Below are 20,884 nucleotides of genomic sequence, written 5' to 3' on the forward strand. Positions count from 1 at the left end.
AGTGTTTTTTTGTTCATCTAACCACCCAAGACAAGCATAGAATTCTGACTATCTATGGTGCCACCCAAAAGCCATTTTTCCTTAGTACCTGAAGAGGTCAGGAAAAGATATGCCAGAGAAAGGGCACTCAAATAGGCCCTCAGCATTGGACAGAATTCAAGTGTGGTGGGATAAACACTCTATTTTGCATGTCATTCCCTTACACAGTGAGCCTCAAGCACAAGCTCAATACCCTTTGAAGCCAGAAGCAAAGAGCGTAATAAAAGCCATTCTAGAACAGCTCCAGTATCAAGGTATCATAGCACACCTCTTTTCCCGTCACCAAACCAGATTGGTCATATAGAATAGTTGTAGATTATAGAAATCTGAATTCACATGAAAGAACATATGCCGTGCAAAACACCTATAGTACAGGCTTAGTGACAAATCAGGTCCGGAAGAAATACAAAAGAACCCTATATATTTCAAATGGGTTTTTCAGTCAAAATATAGCGCCTGGAAGCAAGTATCAAATGGCCTTTAGTTTTAATGGAGAGCACTACTCGATTAAACGTTTGGTTGTGGGATATAAGAATTTCCCTGGACTTTTTTCAGCATGCATCATGGCGACCTTACTACCAGATCCCTAGACACTAGCATACACTGATGGCATCCGTTTTACAGATAATGATTTAACAACACACCTGATAAAGGTGAACCAGATAGTGAACATTTCAATACCCCACACCTACAAAATTAATATTAAAAAAAATAAATAAATAGCTTACCTGCCAGTGGCCTTTTTTGGATATGAATTATCTGATGTGGGCAAAGGATTGGCACCAGCAATGTGCATTTTTGTAATCTCCTAATACCTAAAATGTTGCAATCCATAATGTGATTTCTTAACTTTGGATGGCCTTACTTGCCTCACTATACTGAGTGGGTGAAGCCCTGTACAACCTCATTTCTCCAATGTTTTCTGCAAAAAGACTAATAAACACACTGATATCTTGTGTGCCCTGCAAACAGACATGCTTGGGGCAAAATATTTACAGACTAAGGATAACAATAGCAAATTATTACTGAGAACCCTACTCAGTCACTCGGGTTACACATATATAATCTACAATGAAAGACAAACGGTTCCCATAGCCTACAAATCATATTTACATTCCCCAACAGAAACACTGTTTGCTTCTATCGAAAGAATTCTTACAGCGATTTTGAAAGAGTGCCCCTTGGAACAAGGAAAACTCATTACTGTAGTTTCTCCCATACCAGCACTAGAGACAGCCACTAGAGCAAGCATTCTTAATGCCTGTGCATTACACACGAGATGGGTGCCGTGGGCCTCTTCATTAATTGCGCTGGATGTAAAATACCAATATGATCCAACTCTTCAGACGCTAGCTTTGCTACATTATGAACAAAATATTATCCCCACTACGAACGTTTTACCCATTGAGACGTATCACAGTATGTTTTACACTAACGGTTCTGCTCAACCTGTAATAGGAACAAAAGTACTCCGTTGCCTGCGCAGCAGTGCAGGGTGTAGTACAGAATGGTCAGGTCCAACCACAGAGCATGCACATAAAACCTATAGGTAACATCACAATATATTGAAATACATGTCCTGGCACTTGAGTTACAAAAGGCTGACTCATGAGTTACCACATTAATAGTGTCAGACTCAGCCTTATGTGTGTATGAGCTTATAATGTAGATTTGAAGTCCTGGCGCCTACATGGATTTAAAGATTCAGAAAGAAAGCCAATACAAAATAAACAGCTCCAGGGAAAGGTAGCCAGCTTGCAAGTTGAGCTTCCATTGGTCCATGTGATGCACACTTTGGGCCCTCACTGTGAGGGAATTCATGCCAAAGGGAACCGTGTGGCTGACCTAGCTGCTAAAGCCGCGTTACAGACTGCCAGAGTAACAGTTTTAAACAAATCCCAATCAAAGTTCGAAACAAGTATACTAACCGCAATGCAGGCAGCTGTGAATGGGGAAACACGGCTAGCTAGCTGTCTTTTGAAATACTTCTACACCCAGATTTCAAATTATACACCCTTATTTGTTATACCCGGTTGGGAGTTATGAGAATTTCAAATAAATTGGCACAGATTAGATTTATTTAAGGAAGGTCATGAAGGGTTGGTGTGTGCTCATGCCAGGATAAATGCAACCACAGCCATTCTACAGCAGCGCTATTGGTGGCCGTATTTATATACACAGACAAGAGATTATGACAATGTGATGTTGGTCAACAAATGAACGTTTCTATTGTCAGAAGACCCTCCTCAAAGTCTCTAATATTCCATTTAGGGTGATATATTTGGACCATATTGGGCCGATAAATTTTGAAAACAAATATAAGTTCATATTAGTAGCAATTGACTCGCGCTTTCGATTTCTCTGGTAATAGCCTCAAAGAAATGCGTGTTCTTGAGCAGTTGTAAAAGATTTGGAGGGTCTTGTAGCAATAGGAGAAGTTCATTTCTTGCATGTGGACAACGGTTCTGCGTGTGCCTCTGAGGCTTACAGGAATGCTATGTCTGCAATTTGAGTATGTCTGCAATTCAGCAATCCTTAAACAGCAGAAAATAGCAGATTAATTTACCGTGCTAACGGCACGAATAAATAAGCCTTGACTGCTGAGGTACTGATGGCAAGATTATTCATTTTATTACGTTGCCCTTGCATCACAAATGGTGTTGCAAGGGCAATGGCACTGTAAAGTCAGATTTACCAAGTAACGCAAGCTCATCTTGGTATAACTTTGTTGCATTGTAAATATGGAGTAACGCAAGGCAGTGCAAGTTACTGCCCTGCATTACTGTCCCCTCGGAAGGCGTTTCATGGGTGGAGTGTGGGTGTTCCCATATATCCACATAGGGATTTTGGTGCATTTCCAGATTTACCAAGAATGATAATCCTGGGATGCTTTGAAATGCTACTCCTTCCCGGAGGAGGCACAATGAGGGGAAATATCTTTATTTTTCAACATTCTTCCCTCTGTCTAAGTGTGCTGCATTCTGCAGCACTCGTAGAAGGAGGAAAAGGTATCAAATGATTGTATTTGTGCAGGGCGATGTTCTTTCCTTCACAAAAACAATCCTGCCTGCACTATGGGCCAAGGGTGCCTGTGTTGGGCCCCAGGGAGCAGATTGTACTCCGGAGGAGGAATACAGCAGGAATGTGTAATATATTGGTAAATATGACGCATTCCTGCCCTCTCCTTACAGTGCAGTGCAGCGGGTTGCCCTGCTGCATTGTGTGAAATATTGATAGATCTGGCCTTGAATTCAGGTCTCAGTTGGTATTATCATCTGTATGGAGTTCAGAGAGCATTACCTAACTTGCCTAGATGAGTATTGGCAGGGCACACTCCATAAAAGGTGCATATACCTGGCTTAGATAATCCTGGCAAGCTGGCGGGACAAATAGGATTTGACCTGGACCAATGTTTGAATGTTTTAAAGAAAGTCTAAGAGGTTAGAAACATCCTGTTCAATTCTGAGATCTCAGAAGCCACCATCAGCGAAAAAAAAGGTTTTCACAGCAGCAGTGGGTCCTCAAGGTCGGGGATCGGTGGGTCCTTAAGGTCGGGGATCTAGTCCGGCATAAGGTCCACGATAAACAATCTGTTGAGCAATCTATCTACCTGTCCAGTGGTGAAAGGGGAACAAACTGTGGGTCTGCCTCCTGTTGCTGGTACCAAGAAAACCTGATAGGTGAAAATGTAATACGGTAAGAACCACTATGTGGCCAATTCTGTACAGCAGACTCTTCTGGACATCAAGAAGATCTCAATCTACTGTCTATGAAATACCCCTTGAAGAATATTGTAACTTCACTAGTTCGAGTTTCCAGCCGGGAAAATATGAACCTCCAATTTCACTTGAATCTGCTACTGCAGTATCTTCTGTTGCTGATCTCACAAGCAACTCCATAATTTACAATGAGTCACTAGTGAGTATCCGCTGAGATGGTCCCCTTTCATGGAACAATAATCTATGAAAATGTCTCAGAATTCTACACAGAAGACTCATCAACACATCCCCACGTCACTCTACATCAGCAATTTCTTTCGACCTATCATTGGTTTTGTGAGAATTACTTAATAACACTGTAGCCCTACATTTGGATTGGTAAATGACAGATACTCTTCATCACATAGCTGAGAACAATATTTGTGGTCTTGTTGCTATTGAATGGGCATTATGTCCCTTGGAGAACTGTCACACAACTTGTGATTGAAGAACTGCAACCACACCGCTCAATCCACAGAGTTCAAAAAGATCTCTATGCTGCTAACATCACAGCTTAACTGTGCCCAAAGGTATAGTTTAGGAAAAGGTTCTTTACCAAATTATGGGACCTGCTGAGACACTGCAATGTCCATATGTGTTGAAAGTTTCAATGAGTTATGTGATTACAGAATGGTACTAGCTCAGATGACTTGGATACCGACACTGTAAAACACATGATGTCAGGCATATCCTACTTTGAACAATGAAAATACCTTCTTAAATACAGTGAATTATAAAGAGATGCAATGTTGTTATCACTATGCACATTATTACATACACCAAACTAGTTAAACTAGGGCAATACACAATTACAAATATTGGGAAAGTTGTGATGCCCATTTTCAAAATGAGAATAGATCGCAACCTCAGTTTATTCTTTTTCATAAATTCCGCAACAACTTAAGAAAAACCTAATTACCACAAATAAGCTGATTTATTCAAGTGAATTCAGTTAGAATCTGGCAAATGCCTGGATATGAGTCCTGCAAAGCGAACACTGATAAGAAAAGCATTTTGGGAAATAAATATTGGCAAAAACAAGGTAAAGAAACCCTGTTTAGGGGGGGCGTGGCCACGAGCTGAGCATGGCGGACGTGCTTTAGAGAAGCTCTGTCCGCTGCCCGCTATACTAGCATCTTATCCTGTTTTCCACTAGACCCCGATCGCCCAAACTACCCCAGAACTACTGCGGAACCAGAGGACTACCTGAGCCGCTAACCGCTGCCGGTGAGGACCCCTTCCGGGGCCGAAAACTTTGATCGGCGACTGTGAGGCCCGGCCCCTGGCTGACGACCGCGGCCCACAGTGAAAGCGCTACGCCGCCGGCGCGGAGGCCGTCGGCCCACCTGCCTGCAGGGCGCGGCCGCGAGGAACGGCAGTGAACGGACGACGGTCCCGAGACCCACAGGCGCTACAGGGCTGCCATACCTGCCCGACCTTCAGGACCAGGACCGGAGTATAGAGGAGGTACGAGCCGGGCCCTAGGTGAGGCGGACCGGGCGTCTCCCGCCGCGGCGCCCGTGCGTCAGAAACACGAGAGATATGCTGGATGGCAACCTAGGGAGAGCGATCGCGGTGTTGAAATCACAGGTGCTATTTTGGACAGCATTACCACTGTCCGTGTCGGGCAGGGTGACTATATCTAAGATGGTGGTGCTCCCCGCCTTCTTTACTACTTCACAAGCATGCCCTTCTTGATTCCTGTATCCACGTTAAAACTGCTGAATACCCTACTGACTGAGCTGGTATGGAGTACAGGAAGGAGGCGGATTAGCTTAGCCAGACTGCAGCTCCCCACTGCAGCTGGCGGTATGGGGGTCCCGGACATGCAAGCTTACAACTTCGCCTGCCAACTGCAATGGCTTGCCTATTGGGTGGCCGGGAGGAACCTGCACGAAATCAACGTTCCCGAGGCGGACTGGAACAGGGGGAAAGTGCACGCCCTGTTATTGCCAGGAGTAGACATTCCCAGATCGACTCCTCCTCTACTCCGGCTTGCAATTGCATACTGGAGGAAGGCAGTGAGATATACATCCCGCACGACCTCCTACCCCCCCACGATTCCACTACTCGGACTCCCGGTGGGACTGAGACCACTTTCGAACCAAAGGCTCATGGAATGGAGGGAGGCGGATGTAACGCAGACCGGGGACTTGTTCGCGGATGGTAAGGTCTTATCATTTGAGGACTTTCGTACTACACACCACACACAGGGACGATCATTCCTACTATATGCCGGGGTGCGCCAATATATCACACAAATGTGGGCACCAGACGGGACGGAGCCGCCCACGAACCCACTGCGCACAATGCAGTACCTCATGGGGACGGGCAGCCACCTCACGAGATGGTTAACACATGGTATATGTGAGGGCAGGGCAATCTCATTGCAGACACTACGAGACACATGGGAGGGAGACATAGGGAGGTCGTTCAGGGGCAAGGAATGGGACAGAATACTTGCATTTCCGAAAAAAGTCTCGAGAAACCCGAAATTCAAATTCATACAACTCATGATACAGCACAGAGCGTATCTGACACCGCGCCGCATTCATGCAATGTTCCCTACCGCAGCAGACAAGTGCCCCCGTTGTGGTGCGGAGAACGCAAATCTGATCCATATGTTCTGGGAGTGCCCAAAACTGGGTTACTACTGGACAACAGTACATAATGACGTAGCCAGATTGGTCCCCTCCAAACCATACACTGCACTGGAATACACACTACTGGGGCTGGGCCCTGTGGAACGAAGGAGGAGTGTAGGCTCACGCTTCACTGATCTGGCCCTGCTACTGGCGAAACGCACTTTAACAATGAAGTGGAAGTCGCCTAGACCACCAGATCTGGAGGTATGGAGGGCGGAGGTGGTGAGATGTGGGAAAGCCGAAAGCATGACGTTACAACGGGAGGAGCGTAGAGGGCTAAGGAAGAACCCCATATCATTGGACTGGAACGCATTACTGGGGTCGTTTGAGGCAGGAGAGGGCGATAACTCTGATGACTCTGATGTGGTGTTTGGCCGGCCCTACAGTGACATGAACAGCTTGCGTTACATACTATTAGAGTGGACCCTGCACAAGGGCTGCAGGTTATGCCTATCTATGGGTGCACAGAGTAGTCACGACGTCCAAGAGACTTACGTATGATCCCCTAGGAAGTTGTAATGGATACACTACAAGTATTAGGCTCCAATAGAGTGGACTATGTCACGCGATTGCTGAATTATGCTCTACCCAAGTGCCTAGGGTGGGAGGGGGTGGGAGGGGAATGTTTTACGGGGAACGTTTTGAAATGTGTTAACTAAAAATGTATCATTGATGCAAGAAATGGTATACGATTAATATCATGAAGTGTAACGTTTATGAATGCGATTGCCATGACATGATAAATTTTATACACACTGCCAATAAAAAAGATTTAAATTTTTTTTAAAAAAAACCCTGTTTAGAGCATGTATTATACTGAAAGAAATTATTGTTTTCCAGCAAACTATCTGCTTGGTGTTCGGACCATGAAATATTTTAAGAAACCTTCCATACTTAAGGTTAATTCTACTCTATTCACTAACTGGCAGACACAAATTAATCCTTCTAACTGTCATATCAATATGATGCTTCACAATGGAATGTATAATTCCTCACACTTCCCCCCTGAATGTTTGGCCTTACAATTCTGATTCCTGCTTGCATTGTTTCCTTTCCTATACCCCTCGTCTAAAAGCTAATAGTCCAGATCCACAATATAAACATTCAAATACCTGTAGTAGTTGCTACATATAGGGCCAGATGTACGACCAATTGTAGCATACGCAAACCAGTTAGCGACCCGTTTGCGCATGCTAAAATTGGCATGGTCATGTACCAACACATTTAAGCGAGTCGCAAATGAATTGCGACTCGCAAAAAAGTGTTTAGAGACTCGCTATTTGGAAGAGGCATTCCCTTCCAAATAGCGACTCTCTTAACAATGTATGAATGCGTTGCTTCCGCAATTGTGGTCACAAAACACTCGCAAATTCCCACCCTCTTCAAGAGGGTGGTAATGGAGTCGCAATTTGGAAGAGGTCCACTTTGTGACAGTCTGCAAAAATATTTTTTAAGGGCAGGCATGGTCCCAGGGACCACTACCTGCCATTAAAAAGTTAAACAAAAACGTTTCATTTTTTTTTTTTAATGCATTCCGTTTTCCTTTAAGGAAAACGGGCAGCATTAAAAAAAAAAAATGCTTTATTTAAAAACAGTCCCAGACATGGTGGTCTGCTGAGCCCAGCAAGCCACCATACCTGGGAAGAAGGCCTGTCATTCCCAATGGGCTTGCAAATTGCGAGAGGCTCAATAATATTAATGAGCCTCGCAATTTGCGACCCCATGAAACACACTGTTGTACATCGGAAATTGCGCCTCACAAATTGCAACTCTCAAAAGAGTCGCAATTTCCGAGGCGCAATTTTCTTGGTCATACAGCTGACCCCTAGGTGTCGATTCCGATCCGGTAAAAAGCGCTCCGAATTGCAGTTCGGAGCGTTTTTCCCCGTACGAATAGCACCCGTAGGCGTCCCCGTACGATTCAGCAAGTACGATCACAAATAAATGCGTGGCTCCGTACGACTCGTACAAAACACCGTACAAATCGAAAATCCGTACGATTTGCAGTCGGCTGACGCACCACGCTGCGTCCGTACGTAAATAGACCGCGCCTTCCGACCCAGGAAGTACGATCCGTGTCGAACACACACCGTACGGCTCTTTTGCTACGAGAGCTCTAAACTACCGTAAACCCACACTCCGTCAAACCCGGCACCCGGTACACGACAAGCAAGACATGAACGCCATCGTCCGTGTCATCCCTATCCTGTACGCCCACCACCTCGTATATAGAAACCGACGACGGCGCAGAAGGTGAGTACAACGAACACCAACATACCTGTACGTGTTGCCATACGAGCACATCTCCATTGCACGACTGTCATGTCTGGGTACGTTGCACCACACAATCCCGCACAACACCAGTGTCATACGGAGACGTACCGCACCTACGTCATCGACTTCGGGGAACGGTACGTCACCGCACTCCACCAGTGTTATACGTGCCGCATGTACGTCATCCAGCTCGGGGTACGGTACGTCACCGCACAACACCAGTGTCATACGGAGACGTACCGCACCTACGTCATCGACTTCGGGGTACGGTACGTCACCGCACTCCACCAGTGTTATACGTGCCGCATGTACGTCATCCAGCTCGGGGTACGGTACGTCACCGCACAACACCAGTGTCATACGGAGACGTACCGCACCTACGTCATCGACTTCGGGGTACGGTACGTCACCGCACTCCACCAGTGTTATACGTGCCGCATGTACGTCATCCAGCTCGGGGTACGGTACGTCACCGCACAACACCAGTGTCATACGGAGACGTACCGCACCTACGTCATCGACTTCGGGGTACGGTACGTCACCGCACTCCACCAGTGTTATACGTGCCGCATGTACGTCATCCAGCTCGGGGTACGGTACGTCACCGCACAACACCAGTGTCATACGGAGACGTACCGCACCTACGTCATCGACTTCGGGGTACGGTACGTCACCGCACTCCACCAGTGTTATACGTGCTGCATGTACGTCATCCAGCTCGATGTACGTCATCCAGCTCACCGCACAACACCAGTGCAATAGACGTGTGGGACATACGTCTGCTAAGTAATTGTATGTGTAAGTATGAGAGTGTGTGTCTGAGACACCCCCCCCTGGCCACCTGTGCCCAGCATCAGAGTGCCCAGCATCAGAGTGCCCACCACTGCCCAGCATCAGAGTGCCCAGCATCAGAGTGCCCACCACTGCCCAGCATCAGAGTGCCCACCACTGCCCAGCATCAGAGTGCCCAGCATCAGAGTGCCCACCACTGCCCAGCATCAGAGTGCCCACCACTGCCCAGCATCAGAGTGCCCAGCATCAGAGTGCCCACCACTGCCCAGCATCAGAGTGCCCAGCATCAGAGTGCCCACCACTGCCCAGCATCAGAGTGCCCACCACTGCCCAGCATCAGAGTGCCCACCACTGCCCAGCATCAGAGTGCCCAGCATCAGAGTGCCCACCACTGCCCAGCATCAGAGTGCCCAGCATCAGAGTGCCCACCACTGCCCAGCATCAGAGTGCCCAGCATCAGAGTGCCCACCACTGCCCAGCATCAGAGTGCCCAGCATCAGAGTGCCCACCACTGCCCAGCATCAGAGTGCCCAGCATCAGAGTGCCCACCACTGCCCAGCATCAGAGTCCCCACCACTGCCCAGCATCAGAGTGCCCAGCATCAGAGTGCCCACCACTGCCCAGCATCAGAGTGCCCAGCATCAGAGTGCCCACCACTGCCCAGCATCAGAGTGCCCAGCATCAGAGTGCCCACCACTGCCCAGCATCAGAGTGCCCAGCATCAGAGTGCCCACCACTGCCCAGCATCAGAGTGCCCACCACTGCCCAGCATCAGAGTGCCCAGCATCAGAGTGCCCACCACTGCCCAGCATCAGAGTGCCCAGCATCAGAGTGCCCACCACTGCCCAGCATCAGAGTGCCCAGCATCAGAGTGCCCACCACTGCCCAGCATCAGAGTCCCCACCACTGCCCAGCATCAGAGTGCCCAGCATCAGAGTGCCCACCACTGCCCAGCATCAGAGTGCCCAGCATCAGAGTGCCCACCACTGCCCAGCATCAGAGTGCCCAGCATCAGAGTGCCCACCACTGCCCAGCATCAGAGTGCCCAGCATCAGAGTGCCCACCACTGCCCAGCATCAGAGTCCCCACCACTGCCCAGCATCAGAGTGCCCAGCATCAGAGTGCCCACCACTGCCCAGCATCAGAGTGCCCAGCATCAGAGTGCCCACCACTGCCCAGCATCAGAGTGCCCAGCATCAGAGTGCCCACCACTGCCCAGCATCAGAGTGCCCACCACTGCCCAGCATCAGAGTGCCCAGCATCAGAGTGCCCACCACTGCCCAGCATCAGAGTGCCCAGCATCAGAGTGCCCACCACTGCCCAGCATCAGAGTGCCCAGCATCAGAGTGCCCACCACTGCCCAGCATCAGAGTGCCCAGCATCAGAGTGCCCACCACTGCCCAGCATCAGAGTCCCCACCACTGCCCAGCATCAGAGTGCCCAGCATCAGAGTGCCCACCACTGCCCAGCATCAGAGTGCCCAGCATCAGAGTGCCCACCACTGCCCAGCATCAGAGTGCCCAGCATCAGAGTGCCCACCACTGCCCAGCATCAGAGTGCCCAGCATCAGAGTGCCCACCACTGCCCAGCATCAGAGTGCCCACCACTGCCCAGCATCAGAGTGCCCAGCATCAGAGTGCCCACCACTGCCCAGCATCAGAGTGCCCAGCATCAGAGTGCCCACCACTGCCCAGCATCAGAGTGCCCAGCATCAGAGTGCCCACCACTGCCCAGCATCAGAGTGCCCAGCATCAGAGTGCCCACCACTGCCCAGCATCAGAGTGCCCACCACTGCCCAGCATCAGAGTGCCCAGCATCAGAGTGCCCACCACTGCCCAGCATCAGAGTGCCCACCACTGCCCAGCATCAGAGTGCCCAGCATCAGAGTGCCCACCACTGCCCAGCATCAGAGTGCCCAGCATCAGAGTGCCCACCACTGCCCAGCATCAGAGTGCCCACCACTGCCCAGCATCAGAGTGCCCAGCATCAGAGTGCCCACCACTGCCCAGCATCAGAGTGCCCAGCATCAGAGTGCCCACCACTGCCCAGCATCAGAGTGCCCACCACTGCCCAGCATCAGAGTGCCCAGCATCAGAGTGCCCACCACTGCCCAGCATCAGAGTGCCCACCACTGCCCAGCATCAGAGTGCCCACCACTGCCCAGCATCAGAGTGCCCAGCATCAGAGTGCCCACCACTGCCCAGCATCAGAGTGCCCAGCATCAGAGTGCCCACCACTGCCCAGCATCAGAGTCCCCACCACTGCCCAGCATCAGAGTCCCCACCACTGCCCAGCATCAGAGTGCCCACCACTGCCCAGCATCAGAGTGCCCACCACTGCCCAGCATCAGAGTGCCCAGCATCAGAGTGCCCACCACTGCCCAGCATCAGAGTGCCCACCACTGCCCAGCATCAGAGTGCCCACCACTGCCCAGCATCAGAGTGCCCAGCATCAGAGTGCCCACCACTGCCCAGCATCAGAGTGCCCACCACTGCCCAGCATCAGAGTGCCCACCACTGCCCAGCATCAGAGTGCCCAGCATCAGAGTGCCCACCACTGCCCAGCATCAGAGTGCCCAGCATCAGAGTGCCCACCACTGCCCAGCATCAGAGTGCCCACCACTGCCCAGCATCAGAGTGCCCACCACTGCCCAGCATCAGAGTGCCCAGCATCAGAGTGCCCACCACTGCCCAGCTCGTACATCATAAACATACCATTGTCAACCTCATTACCCTCAGGAGATAGACACATTTTAGTAGACCTAAATGTGAACATCACACCAGCTCCCAGGCACCCAGCAGTCACAGACATCATCACACAAACTACAAATCTGAAAATAAAAAATCAGCTTTATTCAGCGGAATCACAAAAGAAAAGCAAATGAGAGTCCTCGCTCATTAAAGGGCAATGGCCAGTCCAATAGAGTCTCAGCAATAGCTTGTGCCTCCATGGGTGTCATCTCACCCAAACATGCCTGCACATGGCGTTTAATCAGCTGTGCTGACTATGGGGGCACCATCTGTGGAATCCTCCGGCACCGCATGGACAGGAGAGGGAAGGACAGGTGGAGTGGGTGCAGGTGTAGTGGATTCATCCACACTGGTTGGGGCATCGCCGAAAGTAGATTCAAAAACCTGGCTGCACACCTCAGCCAGGGCGGAAAAACTACCACCAGAACCCGGGGACACATTGGGGGTGGAGGTACAGGGCTGTGAGTCAGTCCTACTGGGTGTGTGGATGTGTGTGTGAGGTGTCTCCCCTCTCCCTGTGGGTGTGCCTACTTGCCCTTGAGACTGTGTGCGTGGAGCTTTGAGCTTCTTATGCTGTGTGTGTGCGCTGGGTGTGTCTGACCTGTGGCGTGTGCGTGTATGCTGTGTAGGTATGTGAGAGGCAGAGGTGGATGGCTCGGAAGGATGGGGGGGGGACAGATGCTGCTGGGTGTACATAGCTGCCGTCAGCGTTGATTCAATGGCAGCCACACTCCGACGCAGATCAGACATGGCTGATGACATGCCCTCCATGAACGACACCACCTGTGTAATCAGTTGTGTATGTCCATGGAGGACAGACAGCATGGATGCCTGACCTACTGCAATCTGCCGGAGTAGGTCCACTGTCTCAGCACTGAGGGCAGCAGGGGACACAGGGGCAGGGGCTGCGGTGCCGGGAACAAAGGAGACACGGGGGCTAGCACGGACCCTAGGCACACCAAGGAGTGGGAGGTTGGAGATGGGACTGGAGGAGGGGAGGGCAGCCAAAGATGTATGAGTGACCATTGCTGCATATTCCCCCCCCTCCTGAGAGTCTGTCTCGGATTCGTCGGCATGGTACGATGTGTCAGTCACATGTCGTGCGGCCTGTAGACTCTCCTCCCACTCTGTGCCACTGCCTCCCTCTGACACCTCCCAGCAGGTGGCACTGTCGGTGTGTCCCTCCGCCTGGTCCGCGCCTCTGTCTCCTCCAGATTCAGATGATGATGCTGTGAGCAAGGAGAAGAATTAAAACATATCAGTCACCTGTACACATCAGACATATCAGCTGCAAATCATATGGCCTCTTTCGTCAACATGGCATGCATCATGAGTCACATGACACATAACTCTTCATAATGACAATTCTACTTGTGGAGAAATGTCAGAGACACACAGCTCAATGTAAGGTAGGAGACAAGGTATAGGCAAGTAAAATACTTGTATGAGAGACACAATCATGATCCACTGCCTGACAACAGGATAGCTGATGATGCATAACAGTTCATTACCCAACCCTGCCACCCAAATCAAGACCTGGTCATGTTTGATTAGCTTTGACTCTGTGCCACATTAGAAAAGTCCTGGGCAAACTGCCATGTGATGCCGTCCTGGGACCTGAAACAAGTCTTCCATCACCTCACACTGCCATCACCGCTTTGTACATCCAAAGTCACATTGTGTGGCAAACCATCAATACCATGTACAAAGAACATGCCACAGATGGAGAGAATATGCACACACGCACTGCCCAGTGTGAGTATGCAGAAGTCCAAAATATAGCACATGTACATTGTGCACCTGCAGCTAACACAAGATAATTAGAAAGTGTACCATGGACAAAGGCCACTGAGGCTGACTTGTGCATAAAACACTTGTTGAGACTCAAGAACAGTGCCACAATATGAAGAAGGGCAGACATAGTGCACATGTGGTGCTACATTTAAGGTACGAACAGGTGTGACATACCCCCCTACAACATGAAGATGTGCAAAGGAAGATGCAACTTGAGACACTGCACCATAGGAGTACATGTCAAAAACAAGCATTAGCCAAAGCAAACCTCTACTGTGGAGTAGGGCAAGGCATGTAAAGAAGCAGCTGCTGACAGAGGGACAATCGAATTCCAATGCATGAACTGCCTGTCTGACTACACCACTCAAACTATGGGAGTGTGACCATGCCGTAGAGCTCTTCAGGTACCATTTCTCACACACATGACTACAAACAGACATGTACCTACCCCCTTCGTGCTGCTGTCCCTCCTGCAACTGCCTATGGAGGTCTGGGAACACCACTTCCAGGACCCGGAGCATGTTGGGGGTGAGTTGCCGGCTGCCGCCATGCCGGCGTGGAGCTTCCAGCTTCAGCTGGACTCGGGCGATGCGGCGGCTCCAGCACCGGATGTCCTGCCACCTCTTCTTTATGTTTCGAAGCCTCCTGCGAGGCCCCCCCTCGCTCCGGACAGCCCTGGCGATGTCCACCCAGATTTCACCCTTCTCATAGGCAGATACCTGTCACAAATGTAAAGTTACAGAACATCAGTATACCTGGTGCATGTTCCCAAGACACCCATATGTCCACAAAATACATGATGACAATAGGGCAACGTATGGCACACACATTAGCATCATTGTCCAGGAGTATGTGGCCTGTGTGCTAACAAAACTGCTTAGCATTACATTGTAAATCTACAGATTACATGAGGGCTGTAAAACACTCTTTGAGCATGACACTCACTGAACAAGACATGCTATATCTGGGTGCAATGCAGCACGTGACATGCTGTCACACACCACACTACAACAAATAACTCTCTTCTAACAACACTGTGCACCCTGGCACTCACTCACAACAACATTGCATCTATCCAGTATTACTACACAGTGGCTATGATGTCACACACACAACAGGTGCACACTCCAAGGTATTGCACACATCACTCACCTGATCCCCTGGTCTCCCATACAGCTTGCTGAAGTTGGGCAGGAGGGCATCCAGAAGGGCCTTGTTCTCACCATCAGTGAATGCAGGTGCCCTCTCCATGTTCAGCTAATCAGGGCCAGAGGATTCAGAGACAGCAGCTGTGGTTAGCACACCAATGTTGTGCAGGCAAGTGCCCTCCCACAGCCACATGCTGCCTTATATCTGTGCTGCAGAGGGTCTGTGAGTCCAAGGAGTAGTGTGTGATAGGCCACCATAATTTGCATCCTATGTTCCATCCAATCACATCACACCTAAGCCCATTACACACATATGCATGGTTTGAAAATAGAGCCAGAGCTGAACAACAACTTTCGCAACATTGTATACTTTTTCCTAACTGAATCTTCCAGGACACCTGTAGGAGTGTAAAAAACTCCGTATCCATGACAACCTGGTTGCATTTGGAACAGTACACTGTTTCCTTAGTTGTTCCCTATGAAATTTAAAAAATCCACACACAAGTACGGTGACATTGCCATTGCTACACATTGAATGGTGTAACGATGCGTACACAGGCCCGTACCATTGGGGTACGCTCAGCTCGCGTAGAGCCTAAAGGCGATAGGGAAACGATGCGTACACAGGCCCCTACCATTGGGGTACGCTCAGCTCGCGTAGAGCCTAAAGGCGATAGGGAAACGATGCGTACACAGGCCCCTACCATTGGGGTACGCTCAGCTCGCGTAGAGCCTAAAGGCGATAGGGAAACGATGCGTACACAGGCCCCTACCATTGGGGTACGCTCAGCTCGCGTAGAGCCTAAAGGCGATAGGGAAACGATGCGTACACAGGCCCGTACCATTGGGGTACGCTCAGCTCGCGTAGAGCCTAAAGGCGATAGGGAAACGATGCGTACACAGGCCCGTACCATTGGGGTACGCTCAGTAGAGCCTAAAGGCGATAGGGAAACGATGCGTACACAGGCCCCTACCATTGGGGTACGCTCAGTAGAGCCTAAAGGCGATAGGGAAACGATGCGTACACAGGCCCGTACCATTGGGGTACGCTCAGTAGAGCCTAAAGGCGATAGGGAAACGATGCGTACACAGGCCCCTACCATTGGGGTACGCTCAGTAGAGCCTAAAGGCGATAGGGAAACGATGCGTACACAGGCCCGTACCATTGGGGTACGCTCAGCTCGCGTAGAGCCTAAAGGCGATAGGGAAACGATGCGTACACAGGCCCCTACCATTGGGGTACGCTCAGCTCGCGTAGAGCCTAAAGGCGATAGGGAAACGATGCGTACACAGGCCCGTACCATTGGGGTACGCTCAGTAGAGCCTAAAGGCGATAGGGAAACGATGCGTACACAGGCCCCTACCATTGGGGTACGCTCAGTAGAGCCTAAAGGCGATAGGGAAACGATGCGTACACAGGCCCCTACCATTGGGGTACGCTCAGCTCGCGTAGAGCCTAAAGGCGATAGGGAAACGATGCGTACACAGGCCCGTACCATTGGGGTACGCTCAGCTCGCGTAGAGCCTAAAGGCGATAGGGAAACAATGCGTACACAGGCCCGTACCATTGGGGTACGCTCAGCTCGCGTAGAGCCTAAAGGCGATAGGGAAACGATGCGTACACAGGCCCGTACCATTGGGGTACGCTCAGCTCGCGTAGAGCCTAAAGGCGATAGGGAAACGATGCGTACACAGGCCCGTACCATTGGGGTACGCTCAGTAGAGCCTAAAGGCGATAGGGAAACGATGCGTACACAGGCCCCTACCATTGGGGTACGCTCAGTAGAGCCTAAAGGCGATAGGGAAACGATGCGTACACAGGCCCGTACCATTGGGGTACATTGAGTCAGACATGGTCAAGTGAACGATTGTGTAGGCTGCGTCCCTGTCCACCTTCATGTCACCATTGGCAGAGTCACACTAGGAAATCACACAGCAGGGATGTAGTCTACACTCATGTCAACCATGTGGATGCATACATCAGCATGGCACACATACATCAGTATGTGCCAGGTTTGGCAGACATTGAAGAAGCACAGGGATTGTGACCGTGTGCCTCAGTTGATGTGTAAATAGCTTGCACAACATGTCATCATTCATGATGCACATGTGCATCACATGCATTCAACAATTTCAACACGATTGACGCCTGCAACATGTAGCGTGGCACATGAACACTCGAATGGGCCACAATTCAGTACAGGGAACTGCCACATGATGACAGGAACATGCCCACTGTCACAGAGGGGTCATAGCCGCACAGCATGACCCTGTGTGACCACGTCATGTGTGTGCCTTGTGCTACATTGTGCATGCTGTTAGCATATGCCATGAAGAGGTCAGTAAAGTATTACTCACCTCAGAATATCCACACATGTCATCCTGGACATGGCAATTTCCGTAATACCGTACACTTGTGTGTTGGTGTGTAATTCCTCTGGCTCTGCAAGTATCCTTGGCGTTGTGTCTGCCCTGATGACGTTATCTGAGTAGTCATATGTCACCTCTGCGTCCACACGTCAGGTCCTCTGTTTGTTTCTCAACACCAACGCAGCTCCGGTCTAAGTTAAAGCTTACACATTTTGTACCCTAAATCATTGTACTAACACTTCAGAACATTTACCTTTTATTGTCATACTCAAGACCGTGCCAATAGGGATGTCACTTACAAAGCCTGTGAGGAATGAAAAGGCCTCATGTTGGTGAGTGACCCTCACCGTCTGTGTCTCCACGGTTTTCACGTCAGGCACAACAACAAGAGCTGCTCCAATTGCGGGGAGCTGACATATGAATCCAGGTGTGATATGTCCCACAAGCCACTTAGACTCCAGCAGTTGGCACAGCAGCACAATAGCTCATGGTTGGGATGTAGGACCAGTGCATGTGTGTGGGTGTGGAGACATGTGAGCCCCTCATTAGTACATCATTCCCCAGGCGACACTTGTCAGGTAAACAACAAAAGTCAGAGATGTGTAATTGCATTGACAAATAACCATGATGCAAGTGCAATGCTGCATGGGATTAGGGTGACGGCGACCACACGGCTCCATCAGAACAGCAGCCATCGTAGCCAGCACCACGACCTACGGTCCCAGCCCTGCATGTGACACAGGAGGAGTAACTGCACTTCCTCATGTCCATGATGTCCTTCACCCCGGCCAGTGACTCTGCATCAGCTTCTGGCCCACCGTACCCGTCAGGGGGCAGTTGCGCCTCAGTTGATATGCCCCTGACACCATCATTCGCTGAGTGACGGACGCAGGCGGTGCATACGTCCCAGAACCGCTGTGACAGACATGATCGGAATGTTCATCCAGGTCCCCGCTGGTGCAACTCACAACCTCACTGCCAGATCTCCCCCAGGTGTCAGCCGTGGCGCCATTCTGGGGTGGTGCTGGCCCCGATAACACACACTGTACGGCTCCGCCGTGGTAACTGTGTGGCAGAACACCGCTCTTAATGCTGCATGGGAATGTAAACATCAATGAGCTGGCCACACCTCATTACAATTGGCGCTAATGAGTATTGGGAGGGTCAAGAAGACCCACTGGCACGTGAGTGTCAGTCCCAACACCACAGGACAGGTGGACTGGGGGATGCGAGTGTTGTGGACACCTAGCCAGACACAGGTGATGTCTCAACTCAAAAGATGTATTTGGATGATTTGGCAACGTTCAGTGTAGTGTTTATGTGGGCGGTTGTAACCATGGCCCTTCATCTCCCTGTTGTTGCGGTGAGGACCAACTTGTCACTCAGGTCCTTCAACTACACTAACGCTACGCTGAGCCTCTGCAGGCTCATCTTGATGAGAGTACTGTATGTATTTTTGCAAGCTTGTACAGCCACGCAGCATGTTTGTCTGTACATAGGCACGTTGTCAGACCCCCACTGCCCTACCCGGACTGACCATGTTCCCTGTCCTACCACCCCATCCCAGGAAGCATCTGCATGCAGCCCTCAAAACCACAGAACACAGTCACGTTACCTACGCTGTAGAGGGTATCCAAGAGGTACAGGCACTACGCAAAGATGTCATCATCCTCCCTGACTCTGGGAGTGATGTTTAGCTACTTGACATGCATCTTTGCCTGCTACCCACACTCTCTGTGGGATATGTTTGTGTAACAGCTGCCAGTGTATGCGTTGTAGGTACAGCCAAAACGTGGCCACGCCCTTGTCGGATGCCAATCAACAACACTACTTTTGTTCCGGTGTGGCCTGGATAGCCACCACTCACTGGTCAGATCAATGACACCCAGGGAGGCTAATTAGTCCTAAGCTATGTATGTATAGAAATGTGACACTTTGCTACTGCCTAATGTTCCTTACAGATATTGGTTCACAAAAGGTAAGTAACTAGTCCTTGAAAGTACTGTGCATCTGCTGTAGGAGCATATATGTTGTGTCCTTGCTGTGATGGCAGGGTGACTAATGTACACACACCATGCCACGTGTGTAAATGACCCGTTCACATGTGTGATGGCATTACAGACCGTCAGTGACAAATGTAATTATCATGATGTATGATGATGGTCATGTAATTCTCACTGAAAGTACACACCGCGACATGACTAAGGCTGAACAGTGCAAATGATTGCACATGTGGTGTGTGTGTGTATTGCAGTCTGCCCTCTGGGTGTGCAACCTCCTACTGACATTGACATGACGTGTCTCACTGACATGATACATTGTCATGGTCACTTAGACCTGTACATCTGAAGGCTTGTATGCATGTCACATCCATTCCACACACTACAGGTATTTACCTTCGCCACGGAGGAGTGTGTGGGAGCTGGCATCTGTGTGTATCCCACACCACACTCCAAATTGTCTACATCATTTGAAGAGGTGTTGCTTGTGCCATGTACATTGTTATAGTCTTAGTCAGACAGTTGTAGACATTTCCTTAAAATTGTGTCTTGCAGGGCACCCCCTCTGGAAAGGCCGTTGCCTGACTTGGAAGCCATGAGGGAGCGCAACTGCATCCGTCGATATCGCTTCGGCCGACAGTTGATCAAGGACCTGACGGGCAGGCTTGAGGCTCACCTACAACCACGCCACAGGTATCCAAGTGCACTGACACCCAAGGTGAAGGTGATGGCAGCCCTCCATTTCTTTGCCACAGGTACCTTCCAATTTACCATAGCTGATGTGGGAGGGATGTCTCAGACCATGTTTAGCCGGGTATTGAGTGATGTTTTGGGAGCAATGTTGCTCCACCTTGATGATTTCATTACATTCCCTACTCCAGAAGAGTTGACAGATGTCAAGGGGCAATTCTATGGCCTGGGCCGTATGCCACATGTAATTGGTGCAATTGATGGTACACATGTTACTCTTGTCCCACCACAGGCTCAGGAGCAAGCGTATCGCAACAGGAAACACTACCACTCGATAAATGCCCTGGTGGTGTGTCTTGCCAACATGATTATCTCACATGTTTGTGCACGTTATCCAGGATCGTGCCACGATGCTTTCATCATGAGGCGTAGCAGGGTACCACAGATGATGCTGCAGCTGCACAACCACCGGGCATGTCTAGTTGGTGAGTATACACTGTGAGCTCTGTATGTCAGTATGTCACAACTTCATGATCTGCATCATATGATTGACTCTTGTACATGTTGTCAAATTGCAGGAGACGCTGGATATCCAAACATGCCATGGCTAATGACTCCGCTACG

At 50.1% G+C, this 20,884-nt stretch overlaps 2 protein-coding genes across 2 annotated transcripts in view; both read right to left on the bottom strand.

Annotated features, from left to right (window-relative positions):
- LOC144817690 (long-chain-fatty-acid--CoA ligase ACSBG2-like) overlaps nucleotides 1-20,884 on the bottom strand; it is a 721,416-nt gene that overhangs the window by 222,452 nt on the left and 478,080 nt on the right. The window lies entirely within an intron of this gene.
- On the bottom strand, nucleotides 12,496-14,741 carry LOC144819081 (uncharacterized). Its single transcript, XM_078677094.1, has 2 exons — nucleotides 14,501-14,741; nucleotides 12,496-13,487 (listed from the first exon to the last, which is right to left on the bottom strand). The coding sequence occupies exons 1-2, from the start codon at nucleotides 14,571-14,573 to the stop codon at nucleotides 12,496-12,498; spliced, it is 1,065 nt and encodes a 354-aa protein (XP_078533220.1). The 5' UTR covers nucleotides 14,574-14,741.

The sequence above is a fragment of the Lissotriton helveticus genome, chromosome 2_1 (assembly GCF_964261635.1).
Source record: "Lissotriton helveticus chromosome 2_1, aLisHel1.1, whole genome shotgun sequence".
Classification (NCBI taxonomy): Eukaryota; Metazoa; Chordata; class Amphibia; order Caudata; family Salamandridae; genus Lissotriton; species Lissotriton helveticus.